Source organism: Drosophila mauritiana, chromosome 3R, assembly GCF_004382145.1.
Source record: "Drosophila mauritiana strain mau12 chromosome 3R, ASM438214v1, whole genome shotgun sequence".
Classification (NCBI taxonomy): Eukaryota; Metazoa; Arthropoda; class Insecta; order Diptera; family Drosophilidae; genus Drosophila; species Drosophila mauritiana.
Window position 1 is genome coordinate 10,034,833 of NC_046670.1, and position 26,593 is coordinate 10,061,425.

A 26,593-nucleotide genomic window follows, 5' to 3' on the forward strand; every position below is an offset into this window, starting at 1 on the left:
CGGGCGAGCGTAATTAAAATAATAATATGAATAATAAAAGGAATTACCTAGCCTGTGGTAAGGCATCAGAGCAGAAACGTTGGCCAAAAGGTCTATTTTCAGCTCCAATATGAACCCACTTAACCTTAACTCAACCTTTGGCTCCGGCACTCACGCACACTCACAGTGGCAATCCCACTCGAGTGCGGAGTCCGTGAAAATGTTACCAAAAAGTAAAAACTGAATTTCCAACTTGTTTTCCCTCTGGCCTTTTCCACTGCGGCACATTTCCCCCAGCCGCAAATCTCGCGCAGCTTTCAAAATGTCAGCCCATCGTCGGTGAAGCGGTGGCTTTTGGTGTCGAGGTCGACTAGTTGCACTTAGAGAAATTTGTCTTCATAACATAGTCAAATCTTTGGTATATCAACAGTATTTCCATGTTTTGCTAAATCACATTCAAGATTTTCCATAATATATATTGGACTTTACTATTATAAATTTTCAATATATGTTTTCCTTTCCTTTATCACCGGATTCCTTTTGTTTTCTGTGTGATATGACGTGGAAGCCAGAATCTCCTTCGCACCGCTCTGCGAACCACTCCGCAAAAAGTTAATGGACCGTGCATGTTTTTCTCTCAGCCGTGGCGCTTAACATTATTTATGGTGGATGGAAAACTGCTATTTCTACTGCTCCTCCCAACTCGGTTCGCTTTCGACTTCCTTTCGACACTGCTGCCATTGGCTGCTGTTTCAGTTGCATATTCCGCATAGTTTCGCAGTTTTCCCCCTCTTTCCACTGAGTGGGTAATTACTTGGTTGCTTTGCCCAGCGGAGATTGAGCCATCATCGTATTTTCCCAATTGATATGTGTTTTTGGGTATTTCTGTGACCATGACTTTTCATTAATCTAAGGTCTAAAGGGCAGCTTAGCACTGGGGTGTCTTATCGAACATGATAATGAAACATGTGCACGGATAGTGTTATTAGCAAATTCAATAATTCAACGAAATGGGCTGGCTAAATGGCATATAGTTTTCTATATATGGACGGAAGCAAAGGTGGTTGGTCCTATTTTCTCTTAATTGTTATATTTAAGGAGCAGTGAAAAACATACATTTAATATAAAAAAAAGCACACACCTAATATGTGACTTAGTTCTTACGAAGGTTAAGTACAGAATGTTTGAAAATTAAAATCTGAAAACACTCATACAACTACCATTTTCTGAGCAGAGTGCTAAGTCAGAAGATTCTATATAAGTGTATGGTTCAGTAAGTACTTTATATTCCCCTCCCTCTTCTGACGTGTTTTTCCCCTCCGAGTGTGACCAACTTAATTAAACCAGCACAGAAAGTGGACTAAGGCGAGTTGAAGGGGGACAGGGGTCATAATCGCAACCGTTGGCCATCTCGTTGTTTTTTTGCTTTAATAAAAATAATTACTCGCATTTTTTGTGTGCTGCTTCTGTAGTCTTCTTTTTTGCTGTTGCTGCTTTGTTTTCTGGCTCAGAGCCGCAATTTTGAAGCGTTTTATGGCCGAGTTTTTGTTTCGTGTGTGCGACGGCCATTTTTTGAGGCGAACGCTTTCCAGATTGCAATCTAAATGGCGTTTTTTTCTGTATTTTTTTCCCCCGCTTGCCTTAATAATTTTTTTCTTCGTTTTGCTTTGCGGTAGAGGCAGCAGCAGCGGCAGCGGCAGCTTTCAATTTATGAAACACGCTTATTACTTCTCCTCGAAAAAGCAAAGAGCCGTCGCTCGTTACGCGCTTCTCTTGTCGGTTTGCGCCAGGGCCAAAGGCAGGTAATATGGCAATCAGCCTCCAAGGCCGTCGATCGGGTGGTGGGAAGGGGTAGTGGGGAAGGCGGTTCCCCGGTCCGGCGATCAGTGTCCGTACTTCTGCTCACGGCCAGCAGATACTGATACAAATATATGTAGATATGTGCAGCCTCTGGCTCAGACTATGCCACTTGCCAGTTGGCTGGCCAATTACACACATCACTCTTGGCCAAGACTTTTCTACAATTTTGTTTTGTCGATCCCCAATCCCCCTCTTACTATGTCTTTTCCGCAGTTTGCCACTGTTAATTACACAGGTTGCTGCCGCTGCGGCTGGCGGGTATTTTTTAATTGTATTTTCCAGGTTTTTAATTAAAGCTCAACTTGATTTTCAGTTTAGTTGCAATTTCAAAGCTGGCTTTTTGTTTTCGCACTTGACGCGAAACAGGTTTGCATTTGATTGGCAGGCCAAGAGCCGGACAAACGGGTTTTGGGAGCACGAATCAGGATGCCGAAGACGTTTTTACGTTTTTACGATACCCCTACCTCTACTCATACTCATACCCCCAGCAAATTACAGTCACACAGCGCAGTTGGCTAGTAGTTGACTTTCTTTGAGCCCGTACTAACTAGCCTTCGGATTAAGTTAATGCAGACAGCTTCCCATCGCAACTTCCCATTTGGCAGGCACATCTATTTACTATTCAAACGAGCCTCGGGTTTCATGAATCGGCCAGAACGCTGGCCATTAATGCCCGGCCCCTATGCAAATGAGTTTTGGCCAGCTGAATGGGCCATCAAGCAGCAGCAGCGTAGTTCGCTTCTCCTCCCGCTCCGATTCACTGGGAAAAAGTTTCGAAATAGGAAACTAAAGAGATCTCATGAGTGGTAGTCAGTTGCTATGAAAAGTAGTGAAAGGGGGATTAATTGAAATATTACTGAATAAATTAAATTCATTTAGTTTGAGAGCACTCGAAATCATCTATAAATTCAAATCAAGAGGGAGTAAATAGATGAACATTGCAAAAGTCAGGAATTAATTATATATTTGTTTAATGGGATACCATTGCTTCATGTTTTGGCCCAAATTTAATATATAAATATTTGGTTAAGGAAATCTTAAACAAGTCTATGGATATATAAGCAACGAACTGATATCTCGTGATTTATATCGACGTTCTGTTTCCTGGGGTTTATTTCGGTGTGCCTCTTCCTTGCGACTTTTCACGCAACGCTTGCCGCCGACGCTGTGGCAGCCAACCGAAAAGTCCGCCGAGATGTGCAAAGTTTGCCTTCGAGCGGCCTTAATGGGCACTGCACGAATACGAATACTTGGCTCTATATAGTGTGCGCTATAGGCCATAAGCTCTGTGGTATGTGCGAGCAATTGCGGGCTTGTCATACTGCGACGAGTGTCTCTTGCGTGTGTGTGTGTGTGAGCGAGTGGCTTTGGAAATGGCCGCGGTCACACGGATGCATACACTCGCAGACAGCATGTTATAATTAAAATTAAGGGAAGCGGCGCGAATGTAAAAAATCAAAAACAGAAAAATATACTTCTTGAACTTTGGCGGTACGATCGTTGAGACCCCCGTCCCCCTTCCCCCTTCTACAGAAAAATGAGAAGAACAAAAAAAAAACGAAAAACACCCCTCCGCGATCGCGGCTCCCATTTGAATGTTCACTTGTTCGCGTCTCTGTGTCTCTTTCTGTCTGCCAGTGGGGCCATAAAACCCAAAATAATACTAAGTAAAAAAAAATGTTTTGTGTGAAACAGCCCCCCCTTGGGAAGGCCCCTCCTCCCATGTGTGGCGCTCGGGTTCGGCGGTTTGGAGATCGGAACTGCGAGATCGGCTCTCTTCGCGTTCGCGTTCGCATTCGCTGCGGCTTTGTCTAAACAACAAAATATTGAATTTAATTTTTTAGTGTTAGTTGCTCTCTAACAATTTCGGAGTCGTTATCGCATGCGCATGTCGCGTTCGCGCCTCCGTCGAATAATTTTCTGTGTTCCGCCCGCCTTCGAGTTTTCCATCGACGTCCTACGCCTGGAATAATCGCCATTCCTGCTTTCGAATCCGTTGACGATCCAGTTTATAAATCCCATAAATACAAACCGATCCCCAATTCGAGGGACGAGTGCGCGAGTGTGTCCGGGGGGGATTCAAAAATAATGCCGCTTAATTAAACATATTGACCAGTGGCCGTAAATAATGGAATTTTAAATTCACCCGTGTTGAAAAGTTCATTACATTGTGAGTCCGGGCACACAAAAATATTTTTAACTGCATTTGAAAAATAATTCCGGGCCGATATTTAATGACGGCTACCCAACGGATTTTTATGAGTTCGACGATTTCGTTTCAAATTATTAAGTGATTGGGTGAAATATTCCTCTGGTCTTATCACACAGTTCATAGAATCATTAAAGGCGGTGAGTTCTGCATCTCAATTCGGATGAGTGATGGCTGACATAATCGTTATTTTAATATTTATTATATAATAAAGTATTTGACGACATTGCGCAATATAATTTCACTATATTAGGCACGGTATTTTGACAAAGGAAAACTTGGATGGTTAATAACTTAATAGATCCTAATTATTTTAGCGATTTCCCCTACAATTTATGGACCAATAAACTTGTTTTAGTTATATTATAGATGATGGATAGTTTCCATTTCAATGGGAATTCAAACGTATATAAGTTTCAGTTTATTTTTCCTCCGAATTAATACAAACCCTATTTCTAATACGTAAACCGTATTGCAATTGTTTACTTATTTTTTATAAATTTATAACAAAACATTGAAAAAAAACTAAAAAAAAATTATTTTCCTAGTATCTGTACGATACCCTTTATATATTTATTTTCCCATGTAACATTAGTAATTTTTCCTTATTTCTGTTGCAGATTTTGACCAAAAGCGCTACCCAAATAACTGTATCAATAAAAAGCTGGTAAGTGGAAATTAAATAAAGTGAAATATCCCCATAATTAAGGGCGTTTTCCGCCCGAATCGATGCCATGCAAAAGCCCGATTCCAGAGTCCGAAATACCTTTTGATTTTTATGGCCGAGACAATTCGATTGTGCCCAGCGTCAGGGGAGCATTATTGTAACATAAAGTGGTCTGCCCCCTGATCCTGCTCCTGCACCCCTCCTCCTCCTCACCGACACGACCATCCGCATTCGCGACAAGCGGAGGGCGTTAAAGTGTCCAGGCTGGCGAGGCGGGCGGTATTAAAAATGGCAATAAATAAAGTAAAGTACGGCGAGTACATGATTTCCCTGTTAAGATCCCACACACAGGACCCTGGTGCGCAGTGGGCGTGTCCGGGGGCGGTGGGTGGTGGGCGCTGGGCGGCCAGGACAGTGTCCGAGCGGGCCAATTGTGGTAAATCGGAAGTTAAAGACGGCAATAAAACGACGCAATAAAAATCTATGAATGACACATTAAATCAATTGCCAAAAATCACAAAAGCGTGGAAAAAGTCGCTTATGAGTGGATTTGACCACTTGGGTGTCGTCGATGTAGGCCATTCGGGGATAATGAATTCATTCGAAACTTGAAGTGAGTTCATTTTATGACCGTGAGAAATCGAACAAGTGGGCTAATTACCCACTATCGTCTAACTACCTCTGTTTTCCGGTGCATCTGAAGAGGCTGCAGCTCCAGACTGACGCCATCTGCACTCCGATATAGAGTCAGGTGCATCCTCGATTAAGCAATGCATTTCAAAGTCCTGACATTTACAACTCCATTCCCATTGTTTGGCAGACTTTCCCAACGCGAAACCCTATCCCGAAAAATGAAAAAAAAAAAACCGGGCGTATGTGGCTTATCCAAAAGAAGTACCATTTTTAACGACTTTCCCCAGAACAAAGGGGAAATCGTGCACGACAACAAGAAAATAGCAGCCAAGTTCCACTTATGAAGTAATAAAACGAGAAGTAAGGAAAACACGCTGCCAGGGTTTATCGGTGGCAGAAATCGGACTTCAAGTCGGACTCCTGCCTATATTGCCGCCATATTAACGATCGGGGCTTGGATATCGAAGGACGGACGGACGAGCAGCAGGTCGCTCAGGAAGCAGGTGGGCAGGTGAGCGGTCCGCCTGCTTTCTGCTTTCCCCGACTAACAGTTTTCGGTGAGTGCAAAGGCCGCCGGTGGCCATTTTTCGATGACTTCATTCGGCAGCTTCAATTGCCGGCGTTTCACCTTTCTCCCTCGCCGACTGGGCGAAACATGTGCATCCGTCAGATACTCGGATACGAGATACCCGTACTGTACGCTGCCAGTGCCTGTATAAAACCCATAAAATATGTGCACGTCAACGCGTTTCGTGCTGTCTTTTGTGCAGCCATTATTAAATTTCTGATTGTGGCTTTCTACTCGCATGTCTTTTCCTCCTCTCATTGTCTGTCCGTTGGACAGGGGAACATGGAACGGATGGACGGAGGGATGGACTGGTGGACTGGACGACCAGCGGACCAACGGACCGGTTCGACTTGTTATCTCTTTTCTCCTCCGTTGGCTAATCGAGCTGCGCTCTGATGGGGAATTAGGTATTTTTTCCCTTCCGCGGACAGTGGATAAGACCTGAAAAATGAATTGATATAAACTAATATCAATATGTTGATATTCAAAAATAGGAGTCCTTGTGCCTAAAATCTTTTTTTGACTGGAAAAAGTTCCTACTTGATTTTCAGAAAACTAAGATTTGTTTATTATTTGCGATATTTATGTGAGCTAATCCCACTGTGCATTATTTATTTGACTTCTACACCGGCACCCAAATGAAAATTAGCTTGAGGTCCTCGCCATGTTAGTCAGCAGGAATTCCACGGAATCGAGGGAAAAAGAAACAATTTTCGGGAGAGGCGGGCATTTTTAACATTTCCAGGCTTATCACGTAGTCTTTGGATCGTTTTCAGAGTTCTTTGGGTGCAGGCAACCTGCAGCTGAGCAGAGACAACGATAAAAAGTTAAATTTATAATTCAATTAATAACGTCTGCATGGATGGCAGGGTATCTGAATAAAAAGTAATGGCAGTTGTCATTTGCTGTGTAGGAATGCGTTAATAGGTATCCATGCGGCCCACGATATCTGCGTTTTGCATTCCTCAGGATTGTTTGCTTGCGGTCTATCTGCAAGATACAAAACCTATATATACAGGGAGTACAAAGGCACAAAGTAAATTGAGAACTCATTGAGTGCAGGCAACGACCCAAGAGGGATCGATATTTCAGCCCAGCCACCCCCTCAACATTCGTTTTTGTTTGTGTGGGTGTATGCGAAGTGTGCGTGTGTGTGTTCAGCAAGCGACAACGTCAGCAAAAGTGTTTTCAAACTCGGCTACCCTTGGTCCTTGGGGGTGGTTCTTTTCGTGTTTTTCTCGAGCCGCCCTCAAGCTTTGGCGCCCACTTTTCCACCCCAGCCCCACGTTCGCCATCTCGTTCGCTCCTCTTTGCCATTTTCTCCCTCTGTCTTTTGGTCCTTTTTCCTTTATCCTTGAATGCTTTTGACTTTGCTTATCGCGACCGCCTGTCGTTTTGTGGGGGTTGTTTGGGCCAAAAACTCTGGCAGCCAGCGGAAGTGGGTGGTTGTGTGGGTGGTGCGCTGGGTGGAGGAGGCCGTTGATGTAGCGAAACTGAAATTAACCTTTAGGGAGCCGGAGACGCGCACGCTATTTGAATAAATATTTTGCTGACTTTGGCTGCCAGGCATGTCGGCAGGCTGGGCGGAAGGGGCAGCGAAGGGGTGGCTCCTGCTGAATCCCTCCATTTATATATATATATGTGTGTGTGTGTGTGTGTCTATATCTCTTTGTGCTGCTTAGCTATGTAACTATTCTATGTGGAAATTATGCTTATGTAAATGAGGCAGTTGCCTTTAAAAAGGAAACGAGGGATAAGTGACGGAGGCGAGAAAGAAAATTCCAAACAAGAAATAGAAACACAATGTAGCGAAGTTTCCATCCCCCGCTGGGAATTTTCTTACAGCAAGAGAGAGCTGGAAAAGCAGAATTGATGATTTCACTTTACTTTTTCCTTTTTTTGGCAATGACGGGGTTTTATGCCTGAGCTTTGGGCTAAGCTGCTGCGCTTCAATTTCGTTAAGTTGAAAGTAGAAAAACCTCTCTCATCATCGATTTGCATACATGCAATAATGCCACGCACAAATCTCCGGCCGATTTGATTCGGGCTATTTCACGTTCTGTGACAATTAATTCGCCATAAAATTCCCGGCTCTTTTATCACACTCCCAGATGGCAGAGTACAAATATGTGGGGATGTGCTGAGACGCCATCAAATAGCCTAACGACATCATAACTCGTGTCTCGTCGTGTTTGCTGGAATTTTAACTGGTGGCCAATTTAATGCCCATAAAGATGGTATTAACACCTTATTGGAGCAGAGCGAGGCAATTAACACTTTGGCCCACTGGCCATAAAGCCTGTCAAACAAACAAGAGGTGCGTCTGCCCGATTGACCGGCTGCATCAATGGGTTAAGGATCAATCAGGATTTTTGGGGAGTTCATCCACCAACCAAAGATGCACGAGAACCTTTGCGCAATAAGTGCCATTAAAAAAGTCATCGCTCGCATATGTGGTTCAAGTTCAGAGGAGCTGGCCACTTTATGGCCGTCGATTTTAGCCAACTGAGTGGCTACTGAGTGGAATTTGAATTGAACGGAAGCGGCAAGGCAGCAATTCGACTGCAAATGTGTCTATTTTTATGGCCCCCACTGTCGCAGGCCACACGGCCCTTTGTAATTAAATTTATGAGTTGCCCCAAGGTCGTCGCCTGTCGCTGGAGGAGTGGATTTGTCTGCCAAAGAAGGTGAAAGTAATGCCCGATTTTAAGGAGCTATCCAGCGCCGTTTATGTGACTGCAAAAGCCAAAAAAAAAAAAAACAACTGAAACAGTAAGCAGACAGAAGTCAAACGCCTGACACGGGTATTTCAACTTTCCGTCGACTTAATTCCGAACATAAAACCACTCGGAGCCACTTGCATGCTCCACTACGATCCACTCAGACTGAAAACCACCGCTGACTATGGTTACCCACCATAAAGTGGCCAAAAGTGTTGTTTTAATTTTAGGGGTGTTTACTTTTATTTTTATTGCAATATATAATGCAATCTACATACAATTTCACTTGCCAAAGAGTTGTGGCCCGCGCGCTCTGTCGCTGTCTCGTTCTCTTTCGCTCCGTATATGTCTGTCGTAAAACGCTTTGCTGGCAATAAAAGGCAGTTAACTAGTTAGATTTAATGTACTAAAATATGGCTCAAGTACAGACACGGCACTTTCTCAGGTGCTTAAACTTATATGAATGCCAGATACGATAAACGGCCATTTAGGGGTATCATGGCTAATTGTGGCTTCCACATTTTGTCATTTAACTGGGAGGTCTCAATTAGTGCTCCTGTAATTGATACCCCAATGAAAAAGGTTGGCCCTCTTTAACCCTTTTAAAAAGTGCTTAAGGGTGGCGGCCAGGTTGATCAACCTTTTTGTGAGAATTTTAAAGAAGCTTTTAAGCAGAAACACGCGCCAGACAACAAAGATTTAAGTTAAAATCTTGAAAGCTATTTCTATTATTTTATACTCAGCCCGATGACATATTTATGGCACATCTTAGATGTTCTACAAACAGTTGGGCATTAAACTGTACAATGTGCCAGTACCGTCAATTACTTTTGCGCCAGACAAAGAGCAATGACATTTTGTGTACATAATTAAACAAAGCAATTCCCGATCATAAATTGCACCAACAATGGATGCGTCCCAAAGGGATATTGCCAAAAACAAAAAAAAATACAAAAATGGAAACGCTGGGTAAACAAATTCCAAAGGGGCAAGGGGCGGTGGCCATGTTGGGAATGAGAGCAGCCGACACACATCTTAGGGATTCAGATACAGATTCAGAAAAAGATACAGATACAGCTACAGATACATGGCTGCCCCTGACGACTTTCCACAAAATGTCTCGCTTGGAAGCTGTCAGCACGATATTTCATTTTTCAGCCCCTCCATGCTCCGTCCGCTCTTTGTTCTAATTATGGCCCGGGATGGGATGAGTTCGCTGTGTGTGTATCTCGTATCTTGTATCTCTTGTATCTGTTGTATTTCTCGCTCGGATGATTCTGTCGGCTGTTCTGTTGCCCAATTTCTGGCTGGTTCTTCTTGCTGTTTCTGTTTTCGTAAGAATCCCCCAGAACACGTTTTCACGATCAAACGCAAACAGGAATGAGAAAAACTTGTTTGGAAAAGTCACAAATGCCGCTAAGTCACCTCATAGCCACCGCCAGAGCCTCGATCCAATCCGAGCTTAGTTTTTCAGTTTACTTAGAATCGGAATCGGGCCGCGTATATCTGTGATTCGTCTCCGGTTGCTGGCTGCCTGGCTTACAGGGAAAACGGTGCGGGTCCAGCGAAAAAAGGGTTCCGAGAATAAAGAGATTCGGGGCCATTAAAGGTGCCGTGAGCTGGCCGAGACGTATCATAATTAGCTGGGAGAAAGATCATTAACGATCGTGGTGCGGGACCCCTGTGTCTAATTGGATAACATGAATTTAATTTTATTTCATTTCATTTAATTCGGACGCAGCATCTCCGGCCGGAGAACCCGAGAATCCGAGAACCTAAAAAACTCAGCGCACAAACAACCGAAATTTTTTTTATGGCGACTGGCCAATGAACTTCCCTCTAACCATATTGTCTCGATTCTTTCTTAGGATATATTGCATGTGAATTTGTCCAAGACGATTATATATATTTTGTGGTAGGTTTATTGTTGTCCGAATTTAAATTTTAGCCCGACTCTGGGACCGAGCGGCACACACATAATGAAGCCATAAGCCGCCATTTCGGCCATAAACCCATTTGAATATTAATTTTGTTAATTAACTTATTCAAATTGGGGAATCGTTAAAAATGGAAGAAATTCTTTTTATAGCTATAGCCCTATTTCTTCCAAAAGGAAGGAGAGGAGGGGAGAGGCCAATGAAAGGCTTTATTGTTGGTGACAATAATACAAATTATTCATTATAAATGTGACACCCACCGAACCGATCTTCCCACGATAATGTGGATTGGGAATTGGAGCAGGAAGACGTCATTGTGCTTTTTAATATTTTAGTAACCAGTCTTCATTTTGTATTGTCACGAAGAAAGGCAATATTGTTCTATTAAGAACTAATTGTGTTCATATCTTGTAAACAAAATCGAATGCAACTCAGATCTAAATATACTTAATGCTCTCAAAGTCTAGTTCTAATTGCAATAGCATTTGCCTCTATAGGAAGAAAATATGCATGGAAACTATAGACACTGGAGCCTCTTCATTCCGGACAAGTCGTTTGTGTTTCCCATTTTCCATTTCCCTTTTTCCTCGTCCAGGAACTGCAGTCAAATGATTTTACGAGAGAGCTGAGTGCGATCAAAGCGAAAGCGAAACTCTTGAGGGACACATGGAGCCAGTTCCTCCGGATTGGTGTGGCGTGGGGTGCAGTCGAGTGGAGTGCAGTTGGGCATGAAAGTACAGACAGTCGAAGGGCAGGAGTTGACTTTGACCCTGACACCGCCTTTGGGAGATCCAAGTGTGTATCTGTGAGTGTTGCACAATGCAAATGCGAAACGAGAAACAAATTTTACGACGTGTTTGACGGCTGTCTGTCGCTGCTGTCTGCGTGTCTCCTTGTCTTACTGACTCCGACTCCGAATCCGACTTTGACTCTCGTTCCCATTCCCATTTCCTTTCCCTTTTCTCATCCGGAGCCGGCGCTCACTTCCGCACCGGCTTGAGGCCCTGTCCCTGCGGGAAATCGCGGCGTCCTTCATCCTTCATCCTGCGTCCTATTACCACTGCCCTCGTCCCTGGTTGGCTGCCAGTTTAGCCTCGCATTATTACCTGCGCGGTGTCAAATGCAAACAAGACGTTTGCGCCGGCCATAAAGACGGCATCTTTAGGCTCTTCTTACTTTTTTCCTTGCAGGCCAGGGAAAATGGCCAGCTATGATGAGTGGCGCCTGGTTGCAGCAGGCCCTTATTGATGGCCCTTGCTGTGGTTTACTTACCAAGTTTCCGCATCTTTTTTTTTGCAGTACGCGTCACTGGAAGTGAGCAGACCGGTGGAGTAGATCCATCCCCATTCAGCAGCGGTGCAGACCCACCAAGCACCACCCCAGCAACAAATCTCAGCGGTGGCGTCCGGCCAAAACCACCTCGTTGCGCCGACAGCGGCGAGCATCTCTCCCTCCAGCGTCAGTTCCCATCCCACAGGTAAGCTAACATTATAATTAGTCCTGTTTAAGCCAGATAAGTATATAAAGATTTAAGATTAAGGCGTATAAAATGCAACTAATAATTATAAAGCACTTTTTGGAAATTGATTGCGGTAGCTAATTACAATTTTTGTATTATTCTAAGTAGGTAAAGAGTCCTTGAAGTTTTTATAAGGTTTATAAGATCATATTTATTATGTAAGCATTTGGAGTCTTCAACTAAATGCGTGATGTATAAAATTAAAAATGAATGTTCTTGCATCTGATTTCACATAAGAAATAATATTATTCGTCTCCAGTCGCGATGACTTCTGACATTTTCCTAAGCCCCTGCTCAAATGCATTATTGTAATTGCTAAGTATGGATTTTTATGCGATTGTACGTACATTTTGCTGTCAAACGGGTTGAGAGTTGTTCTCATCGCGTCCTTTTTACGATTTGTTAACATTTCCTTGGCCTCGACTGCGTGCCTTTGCTTTTCTTCCAATGGCAATTGCCATAAAATTCTCATAATTGTCCATTGCAGCGTAAAATTTGGCAACTGCCTTTGGAAGTGAGACAGGAAGGGAGGGAATCTGTAGAAAGGCCAAGAGGGAGAAAGAAAGTTGAGATAGGGGTGAAAAGAGACCCGGGGTTTCCTTACAATTGGGCTGTCATAATTTGCTGACTGAACTGGCGCACGCAAGTATTTGTTTAGCTAATTAGCATTAATTAGTCACTATGCTTGACGACTCGTATAATTGGTCGGGATCTATGGTCTTTATGCAGTGAGTTTTTCTGGATGTTGGTGCTGTTGTGGTAATCGATAAAAAGCGCCAACAACAAGCCAACTAACTACACACAATGTGGTGCCATCTACCACGCCTGCCCGCCCCCATTCCACCGAAATCTCGGACATAGATGGCGCTGTGGTGCGCGCGTGTTAAGTATTCAAATCAGCCCCCAGAAACGGGCAGTAAGAGCGGGCGGTGAGTCAGAGAGCGTTTTTTGTTCGTCGAAGAGCGGAGGCCTTCACACGTACACTGTGCGTGTGTGTTTCGCCCTCGATGACCCCCTGTGACTTGGAGCACCTGCTGAGCTCAGCGAATTCCAGAGCCAGTCCCAGTCGGAGTGCGATACCATCTTTACCTCATTGAAGGCGCTAGTTGAAACAGTGCTATTTCCCCCAGCAACATCCAAAACTCTCTTCGGCTCCCCCCACTCACACACGCACACTCGCTGGCAGTCTGGGATCCACACAGACGCTGTATACAGTGTACGTGTGCATAACGCGCCACAAGAGAGCCGCACCAACTGCCATCAACTTAACATCAACCACCACCACCGTCTATCTGCATTGTGCTTGTGCAACATGCGCATGTCCGCGCTCTCTTCCAAGTCACACGGACGGGGAGGCGCACACACACACACACACACTGGAGCGGGCTGGCGCCGCTGCGCTTAGAGTTTGTGTTCGTGTGCTGGTTCTGGTTCTGGTCTTGGTCTTGTGTTGTCGGTGTGCCGTGCCAGCGATGTGGATATGTTGTCGCCGTGCGTTGCTGCCGTCAGTGTAGATTTGTGCTTCGCTCTGTTCGGTTGGAAGGCGCGCGGGCGTCCAGCAGCAACAACAGCAACTACAACAACAGCCGAGGCAAGCGGCCCTGCAACTTCGTCGAGGACTGGGACTTGAGCGATTTCGTACTCGCCGTCCATTCACATTCACATTCGGCTGGCAGTGTTCCGTTCGAACGGTTCGAAAAATACAAGTTGAACATTTTCGAAAAATTTAGCTGAAGGAAGAAACGCTTTCGAGTCGTATAAAAAATTAAATCAAAAAACAAAAATCACAATCAAAACATCGTGTCGCCGGCGTTGTGAGGAGAAATAATAACATTTTTGTTAACTGTTGCAAACATTGCCTTTAATTGTTTGTTTTGGTCGTAAAATCAAATTTTATGACCAGCAACATAAAAAGCGAACGCCAGCAGCAGCAACAACAACTGCAGGCCCCACAAATAATAAACTATTTATGATAATTATAAAAGAGAGAAGAAAATCAAAAACAAACGCCAACCAAAAAAAAAAAAAGAAAAGTGAAAAGAAAATATTAACTGACAAAGGGAAAATTGGAAAAGTTTTGGAAAATTGGATTGACCGAATGAAAACTGAAAAAAGCCAATTTGAAAATATTGCGTGAGTTGCTGACGACCGCAAACACCCTGTGAAATCCAAGCTGATTCGATCCCCTGTGCAACAACAAAGTGACTCTCTTCGCCCGCTCTTTAGGCAGTGTGCGTGTGTGAGTAAGTCGGCGTGTGCGTGTGACCGCTGACGGACGTCTGTGTGCGTGTGCGGTACGCAAATAAAAGGGGCAGAACTCGAGTAAAGGTGCTCTGAATATTAAAAATACAAATTATTAAGACGCGAAAAATATAAAGAGATTTAAACAATTAGAAAGGCGTCACTCACAGGAGTGAGAAAAAAAGACAGCGAAAGGTCGGTGGGTCGAGGCGATCGACCCCACTGCACCGCCTTTACCCTCGCCGCCGCAGTTCGAGTGCAACGCGTCCAAGATAACCGTAAATATTCCACCCCTCCCCCAAACCCCAACCATCCCGCTGGCGTGCGCTCTCTACGACCCCCACGATGTCTCGGCAGTCGGGTCGCACGCCGCTGCCGGGGCGTGGTGGGGGCATCACACACACACCCACACCCACGTACCCACCGCCCCGCACCCGCATCCGCATCCCCAGGCGCATCCCTCCCTGCCCGTCATGCAGCAGCACCACCTGCAGCAGCAGCAACAGCAGCAGCAGCAACAACAGCAGCAGCAGCAGGAGCAGCAGCATCTGCAGGAGCAGCAGCAGCATCTGCAGCAACTGCATCACCATGCGCACCACCACCTGCCTCAGCCTCTCCACACCACCAGCCATCACCACAGCGCGCATCCCCACCTGCAGCAGCAGCAACAGCAGCAGCAACATGCAGTCGTCGCCTCCTCACCCTCCTCGGTGCTCCAGCAGCAGCAACAGCAGTCAACTCCCACCACACATTCCACGCCCACGCATGCGGTTATGTACGAGGATCCTCCGCCTGTGCCACTTGTCGCCGTGCAGCAGCAACATCTCCCCGCTCCGCAACAGCAGCAGCAACTCCAACAGCAGCAGCAACAGCAGCAACAACAGCTGGCGACAACACCGGTGGCCGGCGCCCTCAGTCCCGCCCAAACACCCACTGGACCGTCCGCCCAACAACAGCAGCAGCAACATCTCACATCGCCCCACCACCAGCAACTGCCGCAGCAACAAACCCCGAACAGTGTCGCCAGTGGCGCCTCCTCGAATCTCCAGCAGCAGCAGCAACAGCAGAATGCTGCAGTTGCTCCTGGCCAGACGCAGATCGTTGCGCCGACCACGGCGAGTGTTTCTCCCTCCAGTGTTAGTTCTCAGAAGGAAGGTGAGGTCACAGAAATATAAATTTCCTTGGGGTTGAAAACCAGCAGATTCCTTATTGGAACTCTAATGGAAATGGGCTTTCGAAGATCGTTGGGAAAATATTTAGCAAACTCGAAAACTCTCGAAATAAATTGGGGACGTTAAATTGGGAACGGGGTCGTTCCACTTCTTTTTTTTCGCAGTTGCAATAACGTTTCAGTTGTGCTGATTGCAGCACGCTTTTCAAGGCTGATAAGGGTTTTCTTGAACTCTCCCAGGAATCGTCACGCATTTAATTTATTTACTCAAAAAATTTGCGTCTGTTTTATCATTATAGACTATATAATTGCAGGGCGGTAACAACTTTAATTTTTTAAAAATATTGCTTGTGGTTTTACTAAAGTTCTTTAAAACTGCATGATCTTGTTTTTTTTAAGTATTTAAAAAATTAAATGATGATTTGCAACGAAATCGTTATTGAGCCATTTTAATACCTTAATTGTCGACACGTGTCAAATATACAGATTTATATATAGATGAGGTGTGAATGCACCCACATCCATGACATTAACAAACAATCTAAGGGTTATAGGCACAAATGCCACGCCAAGTGATAAAATGCCAAATGATCAAGAAGGTCGATTTGAGCAATCATACACAGTCGTTAAAATTAGACTTACCAGCCCTAGTGCCAATATTAACAGCAGCAAATCTGCGCCTACCGTTTACTTTCAGACATCAATATGTCCATCCAATTAGCGCCACTGCATATACCCGCCATCCGGGCCGGTCCGGGATTCGAGACGGACACCTCGGCGGCGGTCAAGCGGCACACGGCACACTGGGCCTACAACGACGAGGGATTCAACCAGCATTACGGCTCCGGGTACTACGACCGCAAGCACATGTTCGCCTACCCTTACCCAGAAACGCAGTTTCCGGTTGGTGTAAGTATGGCCAGAGCGCCACCCACGCCCCCACTACGGTCGTAAGCAACTCAGTTCCAACCCGACCTTATTTCTCCCCCGCAGCAGTACTGGGGCCCCAACTACCGCCCCGATCAGACCACCTCTGCCGCGGCGGCGGCGGCCTACATGAACGAGGCGGAGCGCCACGTGAGCGCCGCCGCTCGACAGTCCGTCGAGGGCACATCGACGTCCAGCTACGAGCCGCCCACCTACTCCTCGCCAGGCGGCCTGCGCGGCTATCCCAGCGAGAACTACTCCAGCTCAGGTGAGTCCAGCCAGGCCAGAGTTGGCACACTTAGGGGTAACGAGGTTAGGCACACTGGAAACAATTTTGGGCATTTTGCAAAGTGAAGTAAACATTTTGGGTTATTAATATATAAATTAAATTCAAGTGAATAAGTATTACTTTTAAAAATTCTGTTTAAAAAGTGGCGTTCAAATTCCACCTAAATATCAAATAAAATATATATTTATATGCTGTCAAATTTTCCAATGAATCGATAATTATTTGTAAGTGTTTTTTATATGGTGCTATTACTTTTTTTTTCTTCAAAGCCAAGCCAATTATTTAAACAGCCCTTAAATATTAAGCATCTTACAATATAAAGTTCAAGATTATTTGATTTTTCCTATGTGCACTAGACTTCTCGTCGTCGTATCGGTTGAAATAGCAAATTGCGAAACCGTCAAGTTTGTCGTTCAATTAGCGTAGTGCAAAACGGCCCATAAATCGATACTCGATATTTGGCTAGCGTTACGCCTTTATGTGGGTGCGAAAGTCATTGGAAGTGCATTCTACGGGGTTGCCTGTTTATGTTTGTGTCTTATCACCAGGTGTGTTTCAGCTGTCAGAATTGTATCTGTCAACTACTCATATATTCCCAGGCCATAGTACCCATAGTAAAGACTCGTTATTATGGCGGAATATGTCAGTGAAGCGACCTCGCCAGTCAATTTTAAAATTGGAATTCAGGTCTCTTAGGCTCGATAATTAATTTCCAATATGACCTAACTGTCTTAACTGTTCAATGCTACCAAGTCTAATCAAAGAAATCAGATTAGATTCGAAAAGCTCGTCATCGATGGCCGCACTCGTACTAAACTAGCTTTTAAATAAAAATAAATCCAACTTGTCACTTTATTTCAACATTAATTTAATTGCTTCATTTGGACGGCCAATGAGCGGGAACGAATGTATTCATTTAGTGTTATCCACTCGAGTGTGAATATGGGCCTCATGCCAATTCGGAAAACTCATGCTTCCCGTACCGCACCAATTAAGAGGCCATAAATGAGGAATTGAATAATTTCGTATTACGCTTATTGCTAAACAATTTCCGTAATTGCTCTATAAACTTAACGATCTGATATTGCACCGAACACCGAACAACAAAAGCATCAGACCACCCGCACTCTCTGTTAATGAAGTTAAGCATGTAGTTTAACCCTATTACTTGATGATGCTTTCAGGAGCCTCTGGTGGATTGTCCGTGGGAGCGGTGGGTCCTTGCACGCCCAATCCCGGACTGCACGAGTGGACCGGTCAGGTGTCCGTCCGGAAAAAGCGAAAGCCGTACTCAAAGTTCCAGACCCTGGAGCTGGAGAAGGAGTTCCTTTTCAATGCGTATGTTTCCAAGCAAAAGCGCTGGGAATTGGCCAGAAACTTGCAGCTGACCGAGCGACAGGTGAGTTCATAAACCTACTGGCTTGAACTTATTCATTAAACAGGCGTTGCTTTCAGGTCAAGATATGGTTCCAGAATCGGCGCATGAAGAACAAGAAGAACTCTCAGCGCCAGGCCAATCAGCAGAACAACAACAACAACTCGAGCAGCAACCACAACCACGCGCAGGCGACCCAGCAGCACCACAGCGGCCACCACCTGAATCTTAGCCTGAACATGGGTCACCATGCCGCCAAGATGCACCAGTGACCCTTGGAAAACAGCAGCGCTGGCGCCATGGGCTTTGCCACCTACTAGCAGTTAGCCAATCCGAGTTCGGGTAACCCCAGCTCGAATCCCAACCCCATGTCCGATCCGAACCACCATCATCTAATCAAGAACGAGCTGGCCATGGACTTTCCATGCTAGTCCAGCGATTGGAAGTGTGACTCCAGCCAGGCCGAGTTCAGTCGGTTAAATGTACAAAACCCAGAGATCTCTAGCATGCGGGATAGGAATATGTGACCACAATGAGGAGCAGGATGTGGATGAGCAGCTGCCCAGAAGTGCGCAGGCGTCGCTGATGTGTGACCAACCGACGTTGATGGAAATGCAGTTTATGATTAAGTCAGTTCTACGGATCCCAGAGATCCAAGCCCCAACACGATAATGCAGCTTAGTTCGGTAGTTGAATATAGATACGATTAAGATGAAGAGTAGGCAGCAGCAGTAGCAGATGCACTTGAAATTCGCAACTGTACGAAAATATATGTATGTACGTATTTCTCTCAACGCTCTCATTAGCCTAGGCGAGCACTATGAATTTTCCGAACTATAAATTATGAATATGAATATACTTAAACGTCAGTGAATATAACCCCGCATAAATTATGAATACACGCGTTCGAGTAGTAGATTTTACCATACCTATCCATGTAAGAGCGGCCACAAGGCGGCTGAGTTAGGCAGAGCAGCAGAACACATTTTAGACCCAGATAAATGTTCTTGAAACACAAACAAATTGTTTAACAATTTTCGGACCCCTCACAGCTCCGCAAACAAGAAGACACACTCCGCAGTCTAGGATAAATTTTGTCGTATAATGTTCGTCGTGTCGTGTCCTTTGATACCTTCTAAGTTCCTGTATATAAACTAAGACATTGCGCTGATTTCCGGCCGAAGGGGGCACTCGGTAACTACATAAATTACATCAGATATATGTATATTGCGTACACGCAGAGATATTCAATATTTGTATAATATGAACTCGGATTCGATTTTAGCAAATGGTTAATTGTAAGTTGCAAAAATTTCAATGAGTGTGTGCATGTTTACCCCATAGTTGAAGTCGCTTTCGAATTAAATTAACTCTAAAACCAAGGAAAACACTTAACAAAACTACTCGTAAAGCTAAAGCAACAAAACTTAAAAGATACACACTTAACAGAAGTAAGCGAGTGTGAAAACGATGGAGGGGAGATGTCGGGGAGGAGTAATTAGCATACCGTAACAGCTACTTATATAACATACACATAGTACATATAGTAATCGTACATATGCATACATATATTTTCATGTGTATCGACGCCGCTTGATCCTGATATTAAGTCTAAGTTTAGTTGTGTTGTGTAATTATCGATTTTGTTAATGTTTTGCCCCGAGCATTATATTATATTATGCTAACCTATACCTATACCTACACCTATGCCTATCATTATATGTGTATAATTAGCCTATACATACTTGATGAAGAAATGATTTCACCCACTGCTTTATTCATGTTCTTGTATTATTATTATTTCGAGCCCTCGATAAGTTGTAGTCTAAAGTCGGTTATGTTTATGATTATGTTCGATTATAGTTTGTTTAGTGAATTTTAATCTAGCGTTAGCAATTCTCTTTTTTAAAAAGTTAATTATTGTGAATAAAATACAACAAGTTGCAAAAGTGCAAAAATATACACACAATTCAAAATATCCCAAATACTTCGCGGTATTCTTTTTTGCCGCATTCCATACAACACCATTTTCGATATTCTTTGGTTTATCCACATCTGTTCCGTTTTTTCATCCATTATTTCGGTAAGTACACCAAAGAGGAGGATGTTACCACATCGCAAGCGACCTCTCACCATCGAATTTATTCATAGACATCCAGATACTCGTACTCGTACAAAACGTAAAGCAAAATACGTATGTACTGCACTTACTCGTAGGGGATCAGCTCGTAATCGCCATTTCCTCAGAAAAAATATTAAAATCTGATACAGAACACTTTCTGAATTATTTCATTTCGATCTTTGTTTCCTTTCATTGCGTTTCCTGATTTTTGTTACAGTATTTTTACACGGATATTGTAATACAGCGCTTAAATAAATTAAAACTAGAATTAATAGTCTTGTTTCGGCATATGTCTTAAGATTAAATAAATTATTATGTAACTGTGTTTTTCTGGACTTTACTTAATGCCAAAGAGCTATAACTGGGCTTCTCTGCAATGGTCTATTGGTAGGTAATTTTACACATAAAATAACACACATAAAATGTGATCTTTATAAATGATTAATCGAATGGCATTGCGCTATTGCAATTTCGGTTATATCCCCCAACCATTGTATTAATTGCGTTCATTTAAATTAATGACAATGCGCATTGGCAGACTAGGCTTGGTGAACTTTCGAAAGTTGGAAAAGATTTGTTGTTCAGTTAATGAGCATCGTATATCACTTTCAGGCAAATTAATAGAGTTTTATGTTGAGAACGTGTAGTTGGGGAAAGCTTTGTATCATTTTTTAATGAGATGCAAGGTATTGTTTATTAACTTATGCTGCTGCTTAAAATTAATAAAGGAAATTTAATTTTTTTTTAGATAAACTGCTAAAACTAAAACAATTGCTTAATGTTTGAAAATCAATATTATTAATCCATTAAAATTATATGTTTAGAATGGTATACTTTTTAAGTAGATAAAAATGACGGCTAAAAGTTTTGTTTTTTATCGATATTTCAGTGTTATCATTGAAATTATGATTATGTCAAATCTCGCAATCATTTTTAACATGTTTGATTTGAAGTTGAAAGGGGCAGATCTATTACCATAAAATGGTTTTTAAAACTTTGCTATCAATTTGCATTTAAAATATATGAGTCCTGCATTTATGATCATTTATTTTACTTTTACCAAAAAGGTATTCTTATCATATATTTTTGATAAGCAAGTGACATCAAGCTATAAGGGTCTTTTATTGGTTTTGTTTAATTAATTTAAAAGATATGACTAACATGAAAACCTATTTTAATTAAATTTCAAATTAATGTAAACTCTTGTAAACGGTTTGTATCTGAAAGCAACTCATTATCAAAATGAAATATTTTTCCTGATAATTGCCTTCTCTTTGAGCCATAAAAGCATGCCCGCCATCTAATGTTTGTTCAAGTGGTATTCAACCCCTGGCAAGGGGTTGTCAGAAGGAAACCCCGATAAGTGCACACATAGATACATGGAGTATGTACCTTCTAAAGAACAGATGTATATACCTATATAAATTTAAATAAGTTTTTATCGATGCTGAGCTTAGAGGCTTCGGGGAGGAATGTACCATAAAATGCACCCTGCTATGTAAACACTGCCATTTTCCCCTCCTCGAACGTTCTCTGATTCTGAGATAAAGTGGCTCGGTTCTGTTCGGTCTCATGCGTTTTTTATGTTATGTACAAGGGGACGCTTTTACCCATCGAACAGCTTTTGCTGGGTTGAGTTCGTATGGGTGGAATTGGGGATGGGTTCGGTGGGTGGTTGTGTCCAATGAAGCAACCCACCTCCGGCAACGAAATTGTAGTTTTATTTGTGTGAGAATTTTAAAATGAATCGATTGAACCTCTCTGGATTTGTGGTGTCTATCTACTGCGCACAAAAATGGTCAGTTGGAGAAAGAAAAGGTCCTGCGCCGAAATCACTAACGTTGAAATTTTGCCGACTAAATTGTATCAAAAATATTCCTCTGTTGCTTAAATTAATGAAAAGACAGTAACTTGTTAAATATAGGAACATTATTGTGCTCTATCTGTTAAAAACGATAAATTGACTGTTTCAAATTTAAAACAGTATTTATTATATTATTATTGTGCTCTATGTTTTAAAAACGATAAATTGACTGTTTCAAATCTAAAACAGTATTTATTATATTATTATTAATTTTATTATTATTCTTATGGCTCACATTGATTAATACAGCTTTAATAAATTGCTCAATTATTAATTTACATTTCGAGCTTCAAGATACATATAGCCAATTATAATTTTAAGTATTATTATAATTAAAGTTATTCCGAGACCGGCAGCATAATTTTAAAATATATCTGGACAACTTGAAAAGGAACTCAACCAATTCTGAAAAGATACTCATTTCTAGACATGTTAAAATAGTTTTAACCTTTATATTCTTTATTCATATATAAAGGAAACAGGAGTTAGCTTCAGCAAGTCGATACTTATATACCCTTGAAGTGATTATATGTATGTTTAAGAAAATAACTTATATCGGAGTATGCTGAAAAAACATAGCGTTAGACAACTTCGACGATACTTGTGTTTTGTTTTATTATTTTCAATTAATTTTCCAAGTTTTCATGTGTCATTAATATGTAATATGATCCAGATAAAATTAAAGTGGAAATAATATATTTTCCTGCTTAATCAAAATCTGTAAAACTTTTGTTTCTTTTCATTTTTTGTACATAGATTGGAAATTTTGTAAAAATTAAACTCTTATATTTGCAGATAACGAATTATACCAAGATAAATAATAGCAAATTTACATGTCTTTCATTTATTTATATATTATATAGTGGTCCGATTTGCCATCTTCCGACTTATGAATAAAAAGTATTTACTGCATATACTATTGGAAAGTTCAATTCAAATTGCTTTAAATCTAAGAGTTTAGGGTGAGAAGAAAAAGACGGAAGGACAGGCATGACTATATGGATTCGGCTGTTAATACTAGAATTAATATACTTTATATGGCCGCAAATGTTTCCTTTATTCAGTTGAAAACTTCTAACTTAAACCCTCAGCAGGGGTATAAAAAACTAATGACAATAAATATTAGAAATGAAATAAATTTTATAAATTTATTTTGGAAGTTTATATTCTCTACGGATACAAAAAGTTTCGTTTAATTTTATTCCGTTGTGCTAAAATAGTTTTTTAAAAAACAATATTTTGCTAGTATAAAACGGAGACGCAAGTGAATCCGGGTATACAATAAGATATTACGATGTTTTGTTGGAAACTTTTGAATAGGAAATAGGAATAGGAATATTTGTATATTTATAGTTTAAAAAATCGTAATTTTTCCTTAGCCAATTGTCATAATCGGACAATTTCAAAAGAAGCTTAATAAATCTTCATTTTCAGTTTTCAAAAAATATTTTTGTATTGTATTGTAAACTTCCATCACTTATGATCTGGATTTGATCTGCTGTTGGTTAGAACACCTTTTACCCGAGGGATCCGTGTCGAATTCGCGGCATATGCGGGGTAATGGTAAAAAGTTGTCTCAAAGTGCCCGAGGATGGCTGAAAATATGTACCTAATTCAATACGATTCGATCTGGTAATCAAAAGATAAGCGCCCGGACGAACCCCAGTTTGGATTCAGAGGCCATTGGGGGTTGAAGAAGTCAGATGAGCAGAATGCCGAAGGAATAACAATCAAATGATTAGAGCCCGCAACAACCACCGTGCTGGGAAACTGGAATTCAAAATTGACTCGTCGATGTCGTCAGCCTCTGGCTCAAAACTCGGTCTATGTTTAGTTTCGGATTCAGATTCAGTTTTCGGGTTGAGCGACGGAACGGGCCTGGGACTTGTTTCGCACATAAAGATACAAATGTATCTGCGCCAGACAGCAAATGGCGTATATAAAATGATTGGACATGAGTCGGTGTAGTAAGTATGTACCAGAGTGTGTATGTGTCGGATTCTCGGGTGGTTGTTTTCACCGTGCTTGTGTCCGTGGAGCGAGTGAGACGGGGCTAATGCGGCCGAAAGAGAGGAAAGATACACGCGCGTTTTATGACCCACCGCGTTGCCTTTTGCCGCCGCTTCTCTTGGCGTTTCATCTTTTGGCATTGGGTCTTCGCTCGGCATTCTCATTCTCATTTCCTTGGCGTTCTCGCAAGTGTTGCCATCGTGGCAGCGCGGCACGGGTTTACGACCTTCTGGTTGGCGTTCTTTCTTTCCCACTTCTGCCCTTCTGGGGTCTATCGTTGCTCGTTGCTCGATGCTCGATTCTCAGTTTTCAGTTCTCGATGCTCAGTTCTGAGTTCTCTGTTTTTGTGCCATGCTCACCTCGCATCCTCAGAGCCTCACAACCTCGCCGGCATCTCCTCGACAACCACCTCGGTATATCTGTATCTATGTATCTATATATCTGTATCTGCGTCGACTGCGCTGCAACCGAAACGAACGGAACGAACCCAAGCGCGCCTTGTGTCAAAGTGAACAGCAAATATTATTTTTTGGACACTTTGCCATCAGGTCGCCGTCGCGTCGCCCGGAGCTCAAACGACGACTACTTGCTGCCACTCGTCCTGCTCCCCGTTCGGTGGGCATTGTCCTGCGGAGCTCCTGGAGTTCCTGGAGTCGCATTCGAAGTCTGACTGTGGGTACCGGAGCCACGGCCTTTGTCTTCGGCGGCGGCGGCGTTGCACCAATTGTGCACCAATCCGACAACAAAAGCCAAAAACGCTGCAGATGGGAACGCAAAAGTATACGAGAAGTCTACCCAAAGTATATAAAGAAAATGAAAGAAGTGGCTGTAAATCAAAAAGAGCCGGTTCGGCATCGTTTGTTGCCAAAAATACCAAAATTAATTATAATAATGACAAAGAACAAGCACTTTGACCCCGCGTCCGCATATGCATTCGAATCCGAATCCGCGCGCGTTCGGTTGGCCAATTGTGAATGTGGATTACAAATTCGCGTGTGCGACTTGAGAAAACAATTGGATATGAAAAACCTGGTCAAAAATGTATTTGCCAGCATTTCCGCCTTGCGGTTTGGCAGCTGAAGGGACAGTGAGTGGTGCAGCTTTTGGACCGGCTCCCTTGAGTTTGCGGGGCGTGACTTCAATTAAAGTGATTTGTGGCCTCCGCTTCTGACACACGAGACGTAAATACCGGCCCTGAATTATGGTGCTGCTAAAATATGTATACTAGAGCATAGTCCTCGGCCCAACGGAGAAACGGAAACCGCCTCAAAGTTTGCTAATTGAAGAGCTCCTTACTTATTATGTCTCCGGTAAGTAGAAATAAGCTAGAACTAGAACTAAGCCACCTTTCTATTTAAATACACATATTGAGCCTTACGAAATGTTTTTTAACTGGTGTAGCAGTAAACCTAATTTGTAATTTTTTCATTTCGTTAAATAATTTCTGTAAAATCGCAGTGAAAACATGAACTAATGAACTATGAACTATTGCGTACTGAACACTTTATGCTTGATATCACGATTGATCTTTTCTGGCTGAAATCGATATAGCAGAAGTAAAAGTTAGTTATTTAAATTGATTTCCGTAATACTGTTTATAAGTTTGTTATAATATTATATCAACTTTAAATTATTCTGTTTAATTTGGCTTTTTTGTATCAAATTTTTTTGATAGCCAAGCTAACAACAAATAACTAACAAATTTTCATATAAAAACACCATAACGTGTTTATTTTTGTACGTGTCACGTATTATTAAAGCTCTTGGCCATTTTACTCCCAATTCTATTTTGTTTTGGAAAGAAATCACTATTTCGGGTTTCTCCAGAAAGGACGCCCGCTCGAATGAATATATTACTGACATTTTCCGGAATGAAAACATTTGAATGTCAGACAGGTAAAAATCGGTTAAAGGGTTCTATTGCTGGACGGAATGATTTATGAAAGTGCGAAAAGAGACCCGCGGTGAGGGTGATGCAAAATGCGGCCAAGATCGGCAGGATTATGCTGATGACAATCCGGCACACGGGCTTGTAGACATAGTTTAAAGGCGTAGAAATTTTTTGACCCGGGGAAAGCGTGAAGGCGGACCATTTATGACCACATCATAAACAGTTTACAGCAGCTCGGGCCTCAAAATATTTTGGTCCGAACAATGGACAGTTCGAGACCGTGGATAATTCCCGGTCGGAGATCCAACAAAAGGGTTTGGAGAAACTAGAGCAGCTCGGCTGGAGATGGGCGATGATGTAACTGCAACATATGGTACTTCCTGCTCTTCGAATCGAAGATCCAATGAATACATAAATCCCATAATTGATGACGTGTGGAATGCTGTTCTGTCACGATTTAATTGGCCCCTTTTGCTCGAACGGGGGAAAGTCATCCACCCACGAAAAGCGCGTGCTGAGACCCCTTCGGCAAATGGCGGCGAAAATTAATGGGAATATGTTTCAGAAGAACATAAATGGAAAGACATGTGTACGGTACACATGAGGGCAAT

The 26,593-nt window shown here is 42.6% G+C and overlaps 2 protein-coding genes and 1 long non-coding RNA gene across 8 annotated transcripts in view; all 3 read left to right on the forward strand.

Moving 5' to 3' along the window:
- LOC117142368 overlaps nucleotides 1-11,962 on the forward strand; it is a 36,174-nt gene extending 24,212 nt beyond the window's left edge. For 3 of the 4 annotated variants that reach the window (XR_004459557.1, XR_004459558.1, XR_004459556.1), the window contains exons 2-3: nucleotides 4,669-4,715; nucleotides 11,873-11,962. This is a non-coding gene — a long non-coding RNA (uncharacterized LOC117142368). Of the gene's footprint in view, nucleotides 1-3,671; nucleotides 4,189-4,668; nucleotides 4,716-11,872 lie in introns of those variants that run through there. The other variant, XR_004459555.1, reaches the window with a different exon arrangement.
- Nucleotides 11,963-13,559: 1,597 nt separating this feature from the next.
- On the forward strand, nucleotides 13,560-20,064 carry LOC117142366 (homeobox protein abdominal-B). 2 transcript variants are annotated; one of them, XM_033306294.1, is made up of 5 exons: nucleotides 13,560-15,488; nucleotides 16,202-16,413; nucleotides 16,501-16,699; nucleotides 17,905-18,119; nucleotides 18,176-20,064. In XM_033306294.1, exons 1-5 carry the CDS (start codon nucleotides 14,807-14,809, stop codon nucleotides 18,365-18,367), a joined length of 1,500 nt encoding a protein of 499 aa, XP_033162185.1. In that variant the 5' UTR covers nucleotides 13,560-14,806; the 3' UTR covers nucleotides 18,368-20,064. The 2 variants fall into 2 exon arrangements, with proteins under 2 accessions (XP_033162185.1, XP_033162184.1); XM_033306293.1 differs by having other exon boundaries at nucleotides 13,562-15,488; nucleotides 16,498-16,699.
- A 4,208-nt stretch (nucleotides 20,065-24,272) lies between these two features.
- The window catches only part of LOC117145598, a 96,060-nt gene continuing 93,739 nt past the window's right edge, over nucleotides 24,273-26,593 (forward strand). The window contains exon 1 of one of the 2 annotated variants that reach the window (XM_033311311.1): nucleotides 24,273-25,401. In XM_033311311.1, coding sequence (XP_033167202.1) covers nucleotides 24,443-25,171 — 729 coding nt within the window. In that variant the 5' untranslated portion in view covers nucleotides 24,273-24,442 and the 3' untranslated portion in view covers nucleotides 25,172-25,401. The remainder of the gene's footprint in view (nucleotides 25,402-26,593) is intronic. The other variant, XM_033311312.1, reaches the window with a different exon arrangement.

What these genes read in the sequence shown, in the direction of transcription:
- LOC117142366 (XM_033306293.1), top strand. Translation starts at nt 14,807, where the DNA reads ATGCAGCAGCACCACCTGCAGCAGCAGCAACAGCAGCAGCAGCAACAA. An exon ending in TGTTAGTTCTCAGAAGGAAG is followed by an intron (nt 15,489 to 16,201) that starts GTGAGGTCACAG and finishes GTTTACTTTCAG; the next exon opens with ACATCAATATGTCCATCCAA. An exon ending in AAACGCAGTTTCCGGTTGGT is followed by an intron (nt 16,414 to 16,497) that starts GTAAGTATGGCC and finishes TCTCCCCCGCAG; the next exon opens with CAGTACTGGGGCCCCAACTA.